The 19731-nt window shown below is 31.8% G+C and overlaps 1 protein-coding gene and 2 long non-coding RNA genes across 3 annotated transcripts; 1 reads left to right on the top strand and 2 right to left on the bottom strand.

Annotated features, from left to right (window-relative positions):
- Window positions 1-538: 538 nt before the first annotated feature.
- On the bottom strand, window positions 539-1510 carry LOC111425083 (uncharacterized). Its single transcript, XM_023058848.2, has one exon. The coding sequence runs from the start codon at window positions 1508-1510 to the stop codon at window positions 539-541; it is 972 nt and encodes a 323-aa protein (XP_022914616.2).
- A 3451-nt stretch (window positions 1511-4961) lies between these two features.
- On the bottom strand, window positions 4962-5530 carry LOC111419723 (uncharacterized). The gene is made up of 3 exons (XR_011640072.1): window positions 5453-5530; window positions 5127-5397; window positions 4962-5041 (listed from the first exon to the last, which is right to left on the bottom strand). It is a non-coding gene; the product is annotated as an uncharacterized lncRNA (long non-coding RNA).
- A 1308-nt stretch (window positions 5531-6838) lies between these two features.
- On the top strand, window positions 6839-7306 carry LOC139429353 (uncharacterized). Its single transcript, XR_011639997.1, has 2 exons — window positions 6839-7141; window positions 7227-7306. It is a non-coding gene; the product is annotated as an uncharacterized lncRNA (long non-coding RNA).
- Window positions 7307-19731: the final 12425 nt, after the last annotated feature.

The following is a 19731-nucleotide window of genomic DNA, read 5'->3' as shown; positions in this document are numbered from 1 at the left end:
TACGGCTGCAAGCAATAGAGATTTCGGATCAAGAAAACCTAAAATTATTATTATTAGTTCCATGGGAAACTCCAAAAAGAAAGGCACTTGGGTTGTATTGATCGTTTTCGGAAAAATTTGGAAAAACATATTGATTAATATTTCACTAGAACCGACTCTTACACAGGAACTGGAAAAACTGAATTTTAACAGAGAATTTGAGGTTATTTATGTGTACAGAATAGTAATTAAGACGTTAATGAGGGCATTAAAATGCGTTTAGACGGGTTAATTAGCATTTAATTAGATTTTAATGACAGTGTGTTTAAAAGAATCTCCTTTATTAATATTTATTATATGTATTTTAGTAGTGAATTTACTTTTCAAGAAATACCGAGAAACGTTACCGAGCCATTCTTATTAATGCAGATAAACGCGCTGATAAAGAAAAAGATTTGATATTGTGTAACCATCCAGTCTACTTTTAATAGATGTTCCTGAAAATGAGTAAGTTGTTGGTTGCATTTTGATCAAGTCTGACTAAAATGATTAATGTCATTCAGTTTGCTCCAGTCAATAGATCGTCGACATAAAAGTGGTTACCAATAACGTTTGCTACAACCGGATCGGAGCATTCCAAGCTTATTTGTTTTAGGCAACGCGTGGCTAAATAACTAGCTGATGCTGTACCGTGTGTCACAGTTAATAATTCGTATATGTCTATTGGAAGTTCAGGAGAATCACGCCAAAGAATTCGCTGAAGTTTTGTCTGTTCGGGATTTATTAAACACGTCCGATACATTTTTCTAACATCTGCAGCCATTACGTGAATATATTTACGGTATTTGATTAAAGCGTTGAACAAATCAGGCTGTAAAGTAGGACCAACTATTTGTAAATCATTAAGGGAATACCCAGTAATTGTTGAGCAAGAACCATCGAAAACAACTCGCAATCTGGTAGTAGTGCTAGATTCGTTTATAACCCCGTGATGTGGTAAATAATAATGCAAATCAGCTGATGTTTTGCAATTTATCTTACGCATGTGCTTTAATTCGAGATATTCGTGCGTGAACCTTTTATATTGTTCACCAAACTCAGGAAGTCTTTTGAATTTGCGCTCCATACTCAATAATCTACGTTCCGCGCTTTTGTGGGACTCACCTAATCGTTCTATGCTTCCTTTAAAAGGAATTGTTACAGTAAATCGGCCATCAGGTGCGCGATATGCCGTTTTGTTGAAATGTTCTTCACAAATCATTGCTTCATTTGACATTGGAGCTTGAGTTTGTACCGCTTCGATTTCCCAAAAGCGTTCTAATAGTTGACATAATTTTGACGAGAAACTCTTATCATTCTCGTCAGAAGTAACCGAGAGTTTAGAAAAATTGCAATGTGAGGTCAATTTTGCGATTGCGGAAACTACAGGCCCTGAAATAACCCAACCGAAACACGTATTTTGCATTATTGGACCAGTAGGAAGCTTAACTTGACCGACGCACAATAATTCCCAAAAATAATCTACTCCCATCATAGAAAATAGCTTCATAGAAATGCAACTCTCTAAGCAAAAACTTCGTACTAAAAATTGAACGCATGTGGGGCCATCTGTTGCGGATATTTTGGAATTATTCAGCTAAGAACCGAACCACTAGAATACAGGTTTGATCGGGTTTATACAGAGTGTATCTGAATGACTGCAAAAAACTTCAAGGGGTGATTCTTTAGTGAATTTTAAGGGTACTTTGATATATGAACCATGGGCGACTTCGGCTCCCCTAAGGAGCTACACCCCTCCAAAAACAGCGGAAAATTTTGGTTTAATTTCTTTTTCTCAAAAACCATAAACGCTATGAAAATGAAATTTGGGGAATATGTTTAACTCATAATAGGGCACGTTTTGACCCTATTTGTACTTTCAATCTACTCTTCTAAACTACTAAACGTAACCACCCCTATTCAATTTATGCCTAGATTTTTTTTTTTTGAAGATGATAAATACATTGGAAAAATTTCAGTTAGATAGATAAAACTATTCTAAAACTTTTTTGTCTCTCTGATGTTCTTCTAAAAATTAATAATTTCTGAGAAAAAAAATAATTAAGCAAACACTAACTGTTAAGCTGTAGGGTTGTTAATCGAAAGTTGGAACGAATTTTTAATGAAAAATCTTAGTAGGCTTTGCAATCTTTGTCAGAAATATTTTTGACGTTTAAATATCAGTGGTTTTCTTACTTCATTATTGTTTTATTTAAAATTGTGAAACGTCGAGTGAACGAGCGTAAATGCGATAGAACTTTATTCAAAAATTAATTTGAAAAACAATAATAATAGTAAGAAAAACTGATATTTAAACGTCAAAAATATTTCTGACAAAGATTACAAAGCCTACTAAGATTTTTTCATTCAAAATTCATTCCAACTTTTGGTCGACAACTCCGTTTTTTAACGGGCAGTGTTTGCTTTACTATTTTTTTTCTCAAAAATTAGTCGTTTTTGGAAAAATTTCAGAGAGACAAAAAAGTTTTAGAATACTTTCATCTATCTATGTAAAATTTTTCTAATGTATTTATCATCTGCATAAAAAAAATTTTCGCAAAAATGCAAAGGGGGTGGTTACGTTTAGTAGTTTAGAAGAGTAGGTTGAAAGTACAAATAGGGTCAAAACGTGCCCTATTATGAGTTAAACATATTCCCCAAATTTCATTTTCAAAGTACCCTTAAAATTCACTAAAGAATCACCCCTTGAAGTTTGTTGCAGTCATTCAGATACACCCTGTATATAAAAGCTCCAACCACAGAATAACTGTTTGGAAAGTGTTTGGAATTCAATTAACGTTCCCACTGGTTGAGAATTCCTCAGATGCAATTACCTATGGCAATTACACCTGTCAAATAATGCCGATACATTTGAATATCACGGCCAAAGAAATTGTATATATAGAAGCAGTTACAAACACTAAAACTTGAAGCCAACGCAACACGCGGTTTGTTTACTAACAACCTTTGTCGAAACCAGTTGAAACAATGAACGTGCACAGATCGGACCAGCGGCCGATTATCGCCGAACATACCCGAATATTATTGCCCCTAGAATAAGGCATGTCTCTAAAATAAATAAACCTATTTGCGAATCAGTAAATGATTCGTTTTTCTTAATTTTTATTTATTTATATTTTCTTTGTAAATAATTTGTATGTAGAGTATACTAGTACTTTTAGTTAGATATAAAACTTATCAATCAAAATACTACATACATACTTCTATATTTACCAAGTTGTTCTACGTAGTACTACTTTTCAAGTAGTTGTTTCTACATCCTCTGACTAATTTAAAAGATTACATTATATTTATTGTGTTTAACACTTTCAAGTCTTATTAAAACTTAACAAAGATATAGAAAAAAATGCATTCTACAATTTATAAAGGTGTTACGATAATAATTTTTCAATTAGTAGTTAGTTTAACAATCAATTTTTAATTGTAATTTTATATAAAAGATTAGGATGCTTTTTGGATACGCCACTGGATAAAGTTTGACCAATTTCATCTAAATCGTATACGCCACTGTCGCTAGGACCAAGGCCAATTTTGTTTCCAAACAAATGCTCTTGCGTTGGCTTCAAACCGGTATACGGGCGAACATAAGCGGTACGGCTTCTATATACAGGTGTATCTGAATGACATGCCCAAACTTCAGGGGGTGATTCTTTAGGCAATTTTAAGGATACTTTGATATATAAACCATGGGCGACTTGGGCTCCCCCAAGGAGCTACACCCCTCCAAAAATGGCGGAATATTTTGGTTTAATTTTTTTTTCTTAAAAACCATAAACGCTAGGACAACGAAATTTGGTGAATATGTTTAACTGGTAGTAGGGCACGTTTTCACCCTATTTGTACTTTCAACCTATCCTTCTAAACTACTAAACGAAACCACCGCCTTTACATTTTTGCTAAAATTTTTTTATGCAGAGGATAAATACATTAAAAAAAATTACATAGGTAGATGAAAGTATCCTAAAACTTTTTTGTCTCTCTAAAATTTTTCCAAAACCGACTAATTTTTGAGAAAAAAAATAATAAAGCAAACACTGCCCGTTCAACAACGGGGTTGTCGATCAAAAGTTGGAATGAATTTTTAATGAAAAAATCTTAGTAGGCTTTGCAATCTTTGTCAGAAATATTTTTGACGTTTAAATGTCAGTGGTTTTCTTACTATTATTATTGTTTTTCAAATTAATTTATGAATAAAGTTCTACCGCATTTACGCTCGTTCACTCGACGTTTCAAAATTTTAAATAAAACAATAATATAATAGTCAGAAAACCACTGACATTTAAACGTCAAAAATATTTCTGACAAAGATTGCTAAGCCTGCTAAGATTTTTTCTTTAAAAATTCATTCCAACTTTCGATTAACAACGCTACAGCTTAACAGTTAGTGTTTGCTTAATTAATTTTTTTCTCAGAACCTATTAACTTTTCAAAGAACATCAGAGAGGCAAAAAAATTTTAGAATATTTTCGTCTATCTAAATAAAATATTTCCAATATATTTATCATCGTCATAAAAAAGATTTAGACAAAAATTGAACGGGGGTGGTTATGTTTGGTAACTTAGAAGGGAAGATTGAAAGTACAAATAGGCTCAAACATGCCCTATTATAAGCTAAACATATTTCCCAAATTTCATTTTCTTGGTGTTAATGGTTTTCGGGAAAAATAAAATAAACCAAAATTTTTCGCCATTTTTGAAGGGGCGTAGCTCCGCAGGGGAGTCGAAATCGCTGATAGTTTATATGAGAAAGTACCCTTAAAATTGCCTAAAGAATCACCCCCTGAAGTTTGGGCACGTCATTCAGATACACCCTGTATACAATTTCTTTGATCACGGCATCATATGACATGTGAGATTGTCAATTGGCAATTGTAGCCTCCAGGTTCATCATGGTGAGTATTAATAGGATAAAAAAGAATAAGTCCACGATGATTATTTATTATTTTTTTCTAATTTCGGTACAACAATGTTTCGCTTTTTCTAAAAGCGTCTTCAGGTACGACTAGAATAATATGGAACATAATTATTACTAGTTGACGGGTTTTTTTGTTGGTGATATAAAATTAAAAATTATAAAAAGTTCTTACCGTCAAAAACTAAGAATGATGAACACGTGAAAAAATGATCATGTGGAAAAATTTCTCTTACAAAAAACTACGACGAACCGATGATTAAAAATATAATTTTGGATTAAAGAAAAAAGTGAAATTTTTGAAAACGGCGTGGGTTTACCATGTCAGGTTAAAAACTCCAACGTCGGGCGATAGGTTAATAAAATTTTGAAATGCTGAAGGCAGGCGTAAAAGAAAATGTGAAAGCTGAAGGCGTGTTATAAAAAGGGAATTTATCGTTAAAAATCTAAAAGAAAAGGGTATTAATATTATTGAAAGCGTATTATAACGTTAAGTGTTACCGAAAAACTTGAGTCGTGTGCACATGTCGACTGGTTACAACGGACTGAGGTCAGTTAAAAGAGGAAGTAAGTAATATGACAACTCAAGAAAATGAAAGATTGGTATCAGGATGTGACAAACCAAATGCAAGAGCGGTGAGTTTGAAATTATATGAAAGGTGTAAAATATCTATTATAATTGTTAAAATCAGTAATTTCATTCAAAATATGTTCAGGGTTTTTAATGTGGTATGATTTTATATAGTATTCCTCAAATAGGTCCATTTTTCTGGATTTATTAAGATGTTTTAGAAGTTTAATTTTTGATATATCAGTTTTATGTTTATGTTCTTTTAAATGTTTATAAAAAGTAGAATTTTCTTTATTTAAGTGTTTCTTGAATCTAGTACTGATATTCCTTCCAGTTTGTCCTATATAAAAGGAATCGCAATCGTTACAATTAAGTTTGTAGATCCCACTTTTTAGTTTATCATCGAATATGTGTTTATTATTAGTCAATAATTGGCCCAATTTAGCATTAGCACGGTATACCGGTGTGACATTAAACTTATTGAAAATATCGGAAAATTGTTTTTGGATTAAAGAGTGGAAAGGTATAGAGACAAAAACGCCGGGGTTGGAAAAGTGGGGATATATGAGATTATTAATTCTAGCTTGATGAATGCGGAAAAATAGATTTTGAAGCTCCTGAAGGGAGTAACCATTATCGAAGCCTAGCTTGATGATAGTATTAATTTCCTTGTTAAAACTAGCACGTGAAAGAGGGTAATTTAAAATTCTATCAAAAACGAAAAGATGCGTATTTATGTTGAAATGATGTAAATGAATTTTTTGGATTAAGGTATTGGTAGTAGTAGGTTTTCTATATATGTCGAATAGGATTCTGTTCTCTGATAAACTAAAAAGTGGGATCTACAAACTTAATTGTAACGATTGCGATTCCTTTTATATAGGACAAACTGGAAGGAATATCAGTACTAGATTCAAGAAACACTTAAATAAAGAAAATTCTACTTTTTATAAACATTTAAAAGAACATAAACATAAAACTGATATATTAAAAATTAAACTTCTAAAACATCTTAATAAATCCAGAAAAATGGACCTATTTGAGGAATACTATATAAAATCATACCACATTAAAAACCCTGAACATATTTTGAATGAAATTACTGATTTTAACAATTATAATAGATATTTTACACCTTTCATATAATTTCAAACTCACCGCTCTTGCATTTGGTTTGTCACATCCTGATACCAATCTTTCATTTTCTTAAGTTGTCATATTACTTACTTCCTCTTTTAACTGACCTCAGTCCGTTGTAACCAGTCGACATGTGCACACGACTCAAGTTTTTTGGTAACACTGAACGTTATAATACGCTTTCAATAATATTAATACCCTTTTCTTTTAGATTTTTAACGATAAATTCCCTTTTTATAACACGCCTTCAGCTTTCACATTTTCTTTTACGCCTGCCTTCAGCATTTCAAAATTTTATTAACCTATCGCCCGACGTTGGAGTTTTTAACCTGACATGGTAAACCCACGCCGTTTTCAAAAATTTCACTTTTTTCTTTAATCCAAAATTATATTTTTAATCATCGGTCCGTCGTAGTTTTTTGTAAGAGAAATTTTTCCACATGATCATTTTTTCACGTGTTCATCATTCTTAGTTTTTGACGGTAAGAACTTTTTATAATTTTTAATTTTATATCACCAACAAAAAAACCCGTCAACTAGTAATAATTATGTTCCATATTATTCTAGTCGTACCTGAAGACGCTTTTAGAAAAAGCGAAACATTGTTGTACCGAAATTAGAAAAAAATAATAAATAATCATCGTGGACTTATTCTTTTTTATCCTATTAATGTGAGATTGTATCTAACGAGCTTCCAACCAGTTATAACGTTAGCTGAAACAAAGCTATAATGTCAATTATAATCTAATTATTTAATCATACCATTATTACTTTATTATACTCTTACCAAAAAATCACTTTAAAATGACGTTTTCATCTGTCATTCTGAACAAACTTCAACTGTGCTTCAACTTTTTAATAGTTGAAGTTAGCGACAAAATTAAAAATATAACACGAATTGGAATGTATACCTTTTAAATTAAAAGAATGATACTGGTAATAATTGTTATTGCTGTCTCTCATCATTCCCACTATTAATAACAAAATTGTAAGTTTAATTAAATTATTTCAGTATAGACGCTAATACCATCTTACGGTGGGATTTCGACATACAATCAGTCCCAAGTTCTCCTATCTAAGATTCCTGGGGCTTCCAATCAACATATCTATTTTGTCTGGTTTGTTAAACGATGGATCTGCTAGTCGAAGATTACTGGGAATTTGTAAATCATTCGCGTTTACTACGAAATTTGACAAATCACTCGTGATTTCCCCAATAACAAGACAACGAAGTTTCAGCGAAAAATCAGTATAACGAGAATAAATTTGTATCAAACACGAACTATTAATCGTAGATTGTAACTGATTTATACTTGCAACATTAACATGTGTTTCTCTTTCCCTTAATCCTAGCCGTTGACGAGTTTCCGACGAAATAAAACTGCTTTGGCTACCCGGATCTAAAAGTGCTCGAATCAAATATTTTCGGTTATGCTTGTTATAGGCATGAATTATGATTGTGGAAAGTAAGATGTTTGAATGCACGTTTGTATTAGATGCAAAATTTATGTTGTGAGCCTGCGTAGTCGTTGATGACTGTGAGGGCGGTTCTGGTCGATTATATTCTAAATGAAGTAATGTGTGATGTCTAGCTTTGCATTTTTTAGAAGAACTTGAGCGACATTGCTGAAGATAATGACCGGTTCTAAGGCAATTAATGAAAAGTTTTAAACGTTTAACCTGATCAATTCGTCTTTGTACGGAAAGTTTTGCGAAATTTGGGCAATCTTGTATGTAATGTTCGCCTTTACAAATTACGCAAACTCTAACGTTTGATTCATTCGCCACTATAAGTGATTTCGATTACTTCTATGTGATCGAGTGTTTCTAATAGATCCGCACGATTTTTTAATAGTTCTAGTAAATCTTCTAATTTGGAATCTATTCACGGTTTGAGCTACTGTCTAATTTAGTTGTAGCTAAATAAATAATAATCGTGTCCCAGTTCTCCGTGGGCTCTTTTAAAGCAGCTAAGGCGCGCATGTGTTTACGAATATCATCAATAAATTTTCGAATTAAATGTGATTTTTCGAAAGTAATTTTTTCTATATCAAATAATGATTTAAGGTGATATTGAATTAAAATTCGCGGATTATTATAACGTGTACATAGTAAATCCCGTTGCTTGGGATTTACTATATCATAATTTATTTGAGTTCTTTCTAAGCTTGATATTACTTCACGAGCGGACCCGGATAATGCGGATATCAGATAATGAAATTTTTGAATATTGTTTATAGCGTTGTTGTTATATATTAACGATTCGAATATATCGCGAAATTCCAACCAAGTTTCATATTCGCCTTTAAATTTCGGTAAGTCGATTACCGGCAGTCGCACACTCTGATCCGGAGTAGGACTCGCTACAAAAAATGATGAATATGGCTACACATGGTTTTGTTCGATAGTAGGCGCTTGACTTTCGCGGTGCTAGAGTAAAATGACCCTTCAAATGTTTCTCGTTCGTCATCCTGCGTCTCACTATCGACGCCCAACACATCAATTTCATATTGAACATCCTCAAATTCATCTATTATTCTAATTGCGCTTGTGATATCAGATTCAAATACAGGGTGTCACACAAAAACCGCCCCAAACTGTAGCTCTGTCATTTACATTCCGATTTTCATGAGCGGGGTATCAAATGAAATGGTTTCATGAATACTATGATTCATGCTACAAATAAATTTTTTCCAAGGCCATCTTCAATTTTAAGCGATTATTAACTTTTGCTTTACAAATTGCTTTATATATTTTTCTTTACGTCATTGGATAGAAATTGTTTTTCTGAATCCACTGATGTACAATACATCCATTTTGAATATAATTTTAGCAGAGAAAAGACACCTGTATATAGAGGTTGCTACACAAGAACGCCGCAAGCTATAACTCTGTCATTTACCTTCCAATTTTCATGACCCAGCTATCAAATGAAATGGTTTGATGAATACTATGATTCATGCTACAAACAAACTTTTTCCAACGCCATCTTCAATTTCAAGCGATTAACAACTTTTGGTTTTCAAATTGCTCGGTATGTTTTTCTTCACGTTGTTGGATAGAGATTTTTTTTCTGAACCCATTGATGTACAATAGATTAACATTAATTGTAATTTTAGCAGAGAAAAACAATTAAAACATTTTCCGAACATTGTCTCTAGTGTGCCATAGAAAAAAATAACGGGCAAAACTGATAAGTGATAACAGTCATTAAATGTTATTTCAATGTCCGAAGCAGTTGTAAATGATACTTATAAGTAGTTTTTTTTATTTTTTCCCATGGCACACTACAGTATACCACAAGTGACTTTAAGACGATGTTGGGAAACTATTTTAATGTTTTTCTCTACTACAATTATAATTTATGTTGATGTATTGTACATTCATGGATTCAGAAAAAAAATCTCTATCCAATAACGTGAAGAAAAACTTACCGAGCAATTTGAAAATCAAAAGTTGATAATCGCTTTAAATTGAAGATGGCGTTGGAAAAAGTTTATTTGTAGCATGAATCATAGTATTCAGCAAACCTTTTCATTTGATACCTCGCTCATGAAAATCGGAATGTAAATGACAGAATTACAGCTTGCGGTATTCTTGTGTGACAACCTGTATCTACAGGTGTCTTTTCTCTGCTAAACTTACATTCAAAATGGATGTATTGTACATCAATGGATTCAGAAGAACAATTTCTATCCAATGACGTGAAGAAAAATATACGCAGCAATTTGAAAAACAAAAGTTAATAATCGCTTAAAATTGAAGATGGCGTTGGAAAAAATTATTTGTAGCATGAATCATAGTATTTATAAAACCATTTCATTTGATACCTAGGTCATGAAAATCGGAATGTAAATATGTAACAGAGTTACAGCTTGGGGCGCTTTTTGTGTGACACCCTGTATATTAATAAATTTAACAAAGTTCGTTAGTTTTGCTTCTCTAATTAAATTATCTAGTTGACTCATTTTGAATGCAAATAAAGACTTGGTTCAGATCGAAAACAATAGGGAAAAATAGGAAATTGGAAAAAAAGGGAAGGGACGCACAACACAGTAATGGCGGCGGCGTCGCGTTGAATTCGGCTTGGCGATTTTTCAATAATTCTTAAATTTCTTCAAATCCAGCTCGAAGGACCATTTATGTTTTTGATTTTATCTGGTTCGCGTTGGTTGACACGAATTCTTTTAGTTCTTGATTTATTCGTTGTTTATTAATTATTTATCTTAGACGATGAATACGGTGTGATGCCGGTGAAACGAATTTTTTGCTACTAACTCATTTTTTTATTTGTTTGTATCGACGAACACTATTTTCAAAGCATACTAACATTAAAAAAAATGATCAAAAACATGAAATAGGCAACCCAAGTTGCAGGTAACAATAATTCTAATTAATCTAAACAAATTCCTTACAATTTATTGAAAGAACTAAAAATCTAAATTATAATAATAAAATACTCGTCTCTTTCAGGGCCGGCCTTCTTAATGAAGGGGCCCCGGTGCAAGAAAAATGTTGTAACCTTATTCTTATATTCGGTATAAAAATAGCGGATTAGTTCAAATTTAACAACAAGCAAATTAACATAACCAAATTTATATGCATTTTTATTATCTTTAATAAATTAAATAGTTTTATTATCTTAAGTTACACTAGTAAAATTTTAATTATTTAGCACACCTTTTTATAACCAAATTATTAATTACACTAGTAAAATTTAAATTGTTTGCAATGTCTCTTTCAATACTTAACATAGCAAGTGCATTTAAACGTTCTTCACACATTGTTGATCGAAGGTAATTTTTTATAAGTTTTAATTTACTAAAGGAACGTTCTGCACATGCTGTAGTAACCGGTAACGTGAAGAAAATTTTTAAAGCAGTTAGCACATTTGGAAATAGTTCGTTATAATTATTGTCTAAAATATACTGTAAAATATCTTGGACGCTATTTAAATTGTTTTCGTTCAAAATTAAGTTTTTTAATAAGGAAATTTCTTGAATTAAATCTTCGTTTACATCGTTATTATACAGTTTTATAAAACTTCTTGAATAATTTTCTAAATCACACTGATCTAAGGTTTTTATATTAGTAAATAATTTGAAATTCGAAATAACCTTAGGAATATTTTGAAATCTTTCCTCTATTTGCACAATAATTAAAAAATAGGAACCAAAAATATCTCCCCTACTCTTTTTCTTTTTTATTTTACTTTTAACAAATTTTCTTCACTTTCTTAAGAAAGTGAATAATTACATTTTAAATTGCTTAGTCCTAAAATATGTTAATAATTATGTTATTATACACATGAAACCTATAATATACATAACCATATATATACTATCTCCTATATCGCTGACTCCCTATATAAGCAATGAGTGGCGAGCGTTTCCATCAAAAGCAGACAGAATAATACATGTTTTGTCTTTGTCGTGCCCCCATGTCGCGAAGGCGCTTGCGCGAATCGTAAATTTTAAAGAGTTTGAAGTGCTTCGCGCGTATTTTATGCAGCTTTGAAATGCAATTATTGTAGATAATTGACTTTAATTATAAATTATCATAGATACATCAAATAAATTAGAATATATGTACTTTTGTGTGAAATTGACGTTGAATATTGCTTTAAATATCAACTTTATGTAGGTTGTTCATTAAACATTATATTCTTTAAAATTAAATTAATACATATATACATAGTAATTATTAAAAATGTGTACCAAAATATAGTTATTAATTTTTAACATAATTTGTGAGTTCACGCCCTTTAATGAAGTTGTTACATTAATTAAAGATATAAAATATGTACTTAGGGTACTTACTATTTAATGTACATAATATTCTATCATAAAATTTTCATCATATCGATGTAATTATTAATTAAATTTGTAAGAAAAATGTTTCAAGAAAAGGAGGGCTTTGAATTCTTTTTTATTACACTGAAATCGTTCCTTCTACCTGTTCAACCAATTTTTAGGCCCCAAAAATATCTTTTAACAAATTTTCTTCACTTTCTTAACAAATAATAATTACATTTTAAATTGCGTAGTCCTAAAATATGTTAATAATTATGTTATTATACACATGAAACCTATAATATACATAACTAAATATTTAGATTTTAGGTTATGTTTATGTCAAACATTTATTTGGTGATTTATAAACATCAAGGTCATCAACTGCTATTAATTTTTAATTCACCGTCCAATAAGATAAAAGCGTACTCACCACGTGCTCACGCATGCCTCTTGAGTAGAAGGGTGCGTGACAGAGACAGATATATATATATCTGCACTCTAGTCTTTACACTCTTTTGCTGCCTTAAGGTCTATTCATAGTAGGAGCGCCCAGCGTCGCGTTTGCGTCGCGTCGAGAGTCGCGTCTCGCTATGGAAAAATATATTCAGACTGCCCTACATTTTGTTTTAATATACCTATTATTTACTACATTTCATTAGTTTATTGTAAATGAAAACAGGCGAGCGTAAAAGTACGCTCCAGACCGGAAATAATATCAAATTATGACAGATCACGGAAAACATCAACTTTGCGGTTAGATTTGAGTGTGCAAAAGCCTGCTTTGGGTAGTGATCGTAGGAAAACATTTTTTTGTACTCATAGCATCTAGATACCTATTTCCCGCACAGAGAGGACGTGCGGGAAACGCGTTTTCCCGCACAAATGCTTTTTGTTACCGCAACTAACAGGAATATTTAATGACCAAATGTGCATGTTTATAAGAAAAGGTTCACTCTTTATGTATTTGGATGCAAATAATTGATTTGATTTTGGCATTTTGTTATTTGTTGTTTTATTTTTCACGACTGCGTGTTGTTATCTTTTTCTTTTTCTTCTTTTACGACTTTTCTCTTTGGGTTTCGAGCTCTTTTTCTTTGTCCCTCGGCTTTTCCTTTCTGTTCCCAATAGCACATGTTGTACTCTGAACAACGCCACTTCCCGCACATGTTTGTAGTGTTCCTCGTGTGTTTTTCGTGCATTTTTACCTTCAATACTTTATTATTTTAATTATGGATGCTTCTGTTTCTCATGTTTACCCTTATTGACAGTAAGTTATTATTTTTATTTTGTATGAAACGTATATTCCTCTCTTTTTTATATACTATATAATACATTATTAAAAAAATCACTATTAAATTGCGAACATTTCTGATCGTAGTACCTAAAGATATGATGTACGGGACCGTTTTTTAACATTTTCAAAAATATGTCTATTACCACTTAACTAGGAGACATGGAAATTTTTTCTCATTTTTACCAGAATAGGTATGGGTTGGACCCTCACCCGGTGCCCGCTTGACGTTGAGTTTCGGGACAACTCGTATCGAAACCGCGAAAGTGTGTAGTAGTGGTCAAATAAAAAGAACATTTGTAAGATAGTTTAATTTTGATTATTTATCAACGCCATAATTCTTCTTCTTTTTCTTATACAGTGTGTCCGTAAAGTAACGGATATAGGCGATAAAATCATTATAAACGGTTTATGGAAAAATCCCTGAAACGGGTCTAAAGATTTAAATTTTTTGCAATTGTTTGGTACAGATTTTAAATTTCTTCCGCCATTTTTAAACGAGTTATGACGTCATCGATATTTTTTTTAAATGACAATCCCCCATTTTTATTACCTAATATGAAAGAGGATTTTTTTTAATCTAGTACAGTCAATATTAATATTGGTTACATAAGAAAATTTTCGAGAAAAATTACTTTAAAGTTTAACTACTTCAGATTTGTTGACATGATAAAAATAGCAGTAGCCATGAGTAACTATGGTAACCAATTAGTAACAATTTCCTAAGTGACAAAAACTGATTTAGTAAGTAGTTGACCTCTTTAATACAACATATCCTAATCACCAACTCATTGGCCAAAGTATGGTGACCCTAGCTGTGACTAAATTTAAAAAGGATGGGCATTTCTCGAAGTCTGGCCTACTAAATGTTTCAGGAGAAGTAATAAACCGAATAAACCGTGATTTTGGCTGACCAGGAAAACCCTCATGTTACTGTAAGGAGTATTGGGTCTAATTTGGATATTAGTAAATCAACGGTTCACAAAATTGTAAAACCCGTAAAATATTATTCCCATAAAGTAAGCCTCATTCACGAGCAATGAATCGTAGTTTTTGCAACAACAATTTTGTAACGATGACGAAGACTTTGTCAAAAACATAATTTTTTCCGACGAATGGACATTTACGTTAAGTGGACAAGTAAATAGGAAAAGTTGTCGGTATTGGACTACCCAAAATCCAAATTAGCCAACAAAGTCGCACACCCAATATCCGCAACAGATTTGAGGAAACCTCAACTGGAAAGAGATGTTTAAATTCTTTCAAAACGATGTCATTTCTTCCATCCCGATAATGTTGACCCAAGTCAATTGCAACGGCAGTTATTCCAACAAGATGGCGCGCCACCGCACTTCAAGAAGCTTTACTAAATCAGTTTTTGACACTCAGGGAATTGTTTAAAATTTTCTTATATAACCAATATTGACTGTACTAGAATCAGAAAAAAATCCTCTTTCATATTCCATAAGAAAAATGGGGGATAGCCATTTGAAAAAAATATCGATAACGTCATAACTCGTTTAAAAACAATTGCAAAAAATTTAAATCTTTAGATCCGTTTCAGGGATTCTTCCATAAACCGTTTATTATGATTTTATAGCCTATATCCGTTACTTTACGGACACACTGTATATATAATTTATTCGCATTTAAACTACCACCTGTTTTCAACATGAGCTTTATAGCTGCGTGTTTAGACTGTTTAGTATGATTTTTTAAATTTTTAATTCTCTTCAAGTTCTCGCATAATTTGGCAATTGTTTGCTTATCATTGCATTTCTTAAAATTTTTACAATCAAATCCTGTCTTTTCTCAATCTTATCATAAATTAGAATGTTTGAGCTACAAGTTGAGATAATAGAGCGCCTTTCATCTGTTAGAAATAAGGAAGTATGATTTTTTTTAATTTATAATTTTCTTACAAGATCTCGCATAATTTGGCAATTTTTATTTATCATTACATTTCTCAAAATTTTTACAATCAAATCCTGTGTTTTCTAAATCTTATCATAAATTGGAATGTTTGAGCTTTAATTTGAGATAAAGAACACGTTCCAACTTTTAAAAATGAGGAAGGTATGATTTTTCAAATATCTTAATTTCTTACAAGTTTAGATAACGCTTCTCGTATATCATGTTAGTTTTAAATTACTAACTTTTCATAGTGTCGAATACTTAGTAACAGAAGGTGAACAGAAGGTAACAGCGAAGGGTAATTTGATATTACAAAATGATTACAAATTACTGATAGCCAGTGTTGTTAAATACCCGGGTATTTATGTTCAAAGGTAAATTTCCTGAATATATACCCGGGGGTATTTACCCAAGATGGGTATTTAGAGGTATTTATAAAATTTAATTTAAATTGAGTTGATGGCAGTTTTGCAAGCACTTCAAGAATGCAGAGTCGATTATCGATATACCAAACTTACTTATAATATCTACAAGAATGCCACAATGACGGTAAAATTGCATGAAAGAACTGAAAAGAGTAGAAGTAGTAAAAGAAGGCGATTGTTCATCACAGTCCTCAGAGTGCATTTAAACAACTGGATTGGACCCAAAAAGGTATAAACATTGATTGCAAATGCTTAAGTAATTTGTGCTACGCGGACGATATAGTTCTTATGTCGGATAGCCTTGGAGAGATTAAACTAATGCTGAACGACTTAAAGGAGGTGTGTGCAAGAGTCGGGCTAAATATCAACGAGGGGATGTTTGTTCCCAGCATCTTCAATCGATTTATTTACTGAATAACAGGTGTAGTAAAAATTTTATAATTTTGACAGTTTTCAAAAGGTAATTAAAATAGAAATGGTCAACTTTACCTTATTAAAATGTACCTTGCGTACAGCTCCATCCGATGTCACCGCAGAGTACTAACCATAGATTAACCAACTTCCACTAGGACAATGGTGTAAATCTGGGCTAACCAACGATCTGGCAACATTGTTCGCTTCGCACTTTAACCACCAAATTTAAAAATAACACAATTAATATTGCTTTGAAAAAAGGACATAAATATCTTTTAAATGAAAGATCTAATTTCAACATAATAATTTATTATTCACAAAATTAATAAAATTTGCTAACATAAATAGAATATAAGTACGAAAGCTTTCACGGCCGGTGTTAATTAAACTAAAACTAGAACTAATAGTAACACTATTGAAGACAACTCGAAATCACTTCGAACTTGTTTCTGAAGAAGGTTACAACATGGCATCCGAAACGGCAAGCACTTTTTCAAAAGACGCACGGCTTAACCCAAAAGTTTCTAGCTAGTGTTAGTTCTAGTGATAGTGCTACTATTAGTTCTAGTCTTAGTTTAATAAATAGAATAATGTTGCATTTTGTTTACCGTAACAGTTTTTGTAGCGTCTTCCTGGATGGTAATGAAAAGAAATTTAATAAGAAACGGTATCCTTTACCACTTTGTTTGTAAATGGAAAGGCTCTCGTCATGGAAGCACTTCTTTTTTTTTGATTTCGGGACTGGCTGTTAAAGAAATTTCTAGTTTCTTAATTCAAATGTTTGAGGTTCACCAATACCTGAGGTTTTTCTTCAATTGTATTAGCTTTTGCCTTATTGTTCTGGAATTTTCCTTGGCACGACACAACGCTTTTTTTTACTCCAGCCAGGTTGCAATTGCTGCAGTTATTTGTAAAAGGTAATTTCCTCCGTTTCTTATCTACAAACATTAAAGATAATTTTAAATAAGAATGATTATTCAGTTTTTACGATATTTACCAATTATTTCTTTTTCATCACTTAGGTGAAGCCGTTTCCTATTCATTTCTAATGAAATGACAGAATTTTGCTCACTAAATGAGGTTGAAGCAACTTCGCAACCTTGTTGTTTACTACATCCAGGATAGACTTGCATAACAGTTGAACTAGTTACACCAGGAAGTTTGCCGGGGCATAAATATGTCGGGGTATAAATACATATATACAGGGTGAGTCAGAAAGAATGGGAAATCCGAATACCGGAGACACTAGACACCAAAATATGATGATTTAACCTAACATGTCTTATACAAATGTCGGTGGTTTTTAATACACAGGGTGTTGAAAGTTAAATTTTTATTTCGAAATTTTTTGAAAAAATTTTGAAGGTTTTTGTACTATTAACATAAAATTTGGTAGTTAGATGTTTTTGAGCATGAGAAATACGAATATTTGTTTTGTGATTACTCGTAGAGGACGCTAGATACACACTGTACGTTTGAGATGTCAAGTCATGACTATTTTGTCAGTTGAGGTATGGTGAATTCTGCACAAAAAAGGTACTCTTGCTTACACTGTCTAACTCTACTGGTTTCCAAGTTATCTGCTTTTAATTGTTTCAAAGTAATTTTAAGGTTAACATTTAAAATCAATAACACACAGTAACTATTGCAATTAGTAACGATAATAATCGATAACAATAACAATTAATTAATAACAATAGAATATTGTGACCATTTTCAAAAATCCGGTGGAGTTAAATCTGGATTTCTCACTATTAAAAAACTTACTATGTCGTGACATTTTCAAATTGGAAATAACTTTATTGTTGGTAAAAATGATTATTGCAGACGGAAATTAGATCAATGTTGACAATTAATAGGCAATTGTCGAAACATAAGCGGAAAAATAACTCAACTTTGCTTATGTTAAAAAATAAATATTTTAGAAGAAAAAATTCATTTAAACATTTAAAAGGAAATAATTCGAAAACCGATAGACTTAGACAATTTGAATAAGAGTACCTTTTTTATGTAAAATTGAATGCTCTTTGTGATTTGCAGCTCTTATTGGTCGTAGCTGTCGAGTCAAAAAACTTATGATTTGATTTATCAAACGAGCAGCGTGTATCTAGCGCCCTCTACGAACAATAACAAAACAAGTTTGAAATTCGTATTTCTCATGCTCGAAAACATAAAACTACCAAATTTTATGTTAATAGTACAAAAACCTTCAAAATTATCAAGAAATTTCGAAATAAGAATTTAACTTTCAACAGCCTGTGCCTCGAAAACCACTGACATTTGTATAAGAGATGATACGTTAAATCATCATATTTTGGTGTCTAGTATCTCCGATATTCGGATTTCCCATTCTTTCTGACTCACCTGTATATGGCATGTCGGGGTATAAACATATAATATGGTATACAGTGTGTCCCCGGATTGTATCCCCGTAAGGTATATATTCGGCATATCGCTATAATTTAACATAACAAACATTTTATCTTAATCAACTTTTGTTGTACATTGCTCAGAAAGATCACTTTACCTGCAACGGTTAACAAACTTCTTGCGTTAACTTTGGTACTTTGAGGATATTTGACGTAAAACTTGGTTATATTTCGTTTTATGACATCCAGACTTTAATTGCAAAAGATGGAATTTGAATTCAAAAATTTATTGTCAATTATACCTTTCGGGGACACAATCCGGGGACACACTGTATATTGAATTATATAATTATGAATGATGAAACTAAATAATTGATTTCATACCATGCAACATACCTGAAGTATCTTCTGTTGGTTGATCTTGTGGGGACAAAAAGTTTATTATTTATAGTTTCTTCTTACAAATCAAGATGATATAAAAAATATATATTATATAGATTAAAAAACAAACTTTTATATAAAATTTCGTTTACCTAGCAAGTATAATGTAGGTAGCTTTGTTTCAATTTCCCCTCAACATATTTGCACATTGGTGCAAAATGTTTGGCGCAAACACAATAGTTACTTGGACGCTTATCATTAATTAATTCAAATAATTTTGAATTATTTATTCGAGAGAGCCAAGCCATTCGAATAATAGGGTCGGTCGGAAAATAATATCTAGAAATACAGAATGAAAGTAATTATGCCGTATTAAATAATAATTTTTATAATTTACCTTTTAATGTCTTTATCATCGCAAGATGGTACACGGCAAGGTTTAGTAACCGACATTTTTATTATTTAAAAATTTGTAAATGTTTT

Source organism: Onthophagus taurus, chromosome 3 (genome assembly GCF_036711975.1).
Source record: "Onthophagus taurus isolate NC chromosome 3, IU_Otau_3.0, whole genome shotgun sequence".
In the NCBI taxonomy this organism is placed as follows: Eukaryota; Metazoa; Arthropoda; class Insecta; order Coleoptera; family Scarabaeidae; genus Onthophagus; species Onthophagus taurus.
Note: the sequence above shows the minus strand (reverse complement) of the source record. Positions and strands in the feature narration are given on the sequence as shown.

Bases quoted from the DNA above. Each gene is read 5' to 3' on its own strand.
- LOC111425083 (XM_023058848.2), bottom strand. From the start codon at position 1,510: ATGGGAGTAGATTATTTTTGGGAATTATTGTGCGTCGGTCAAGTTAAG.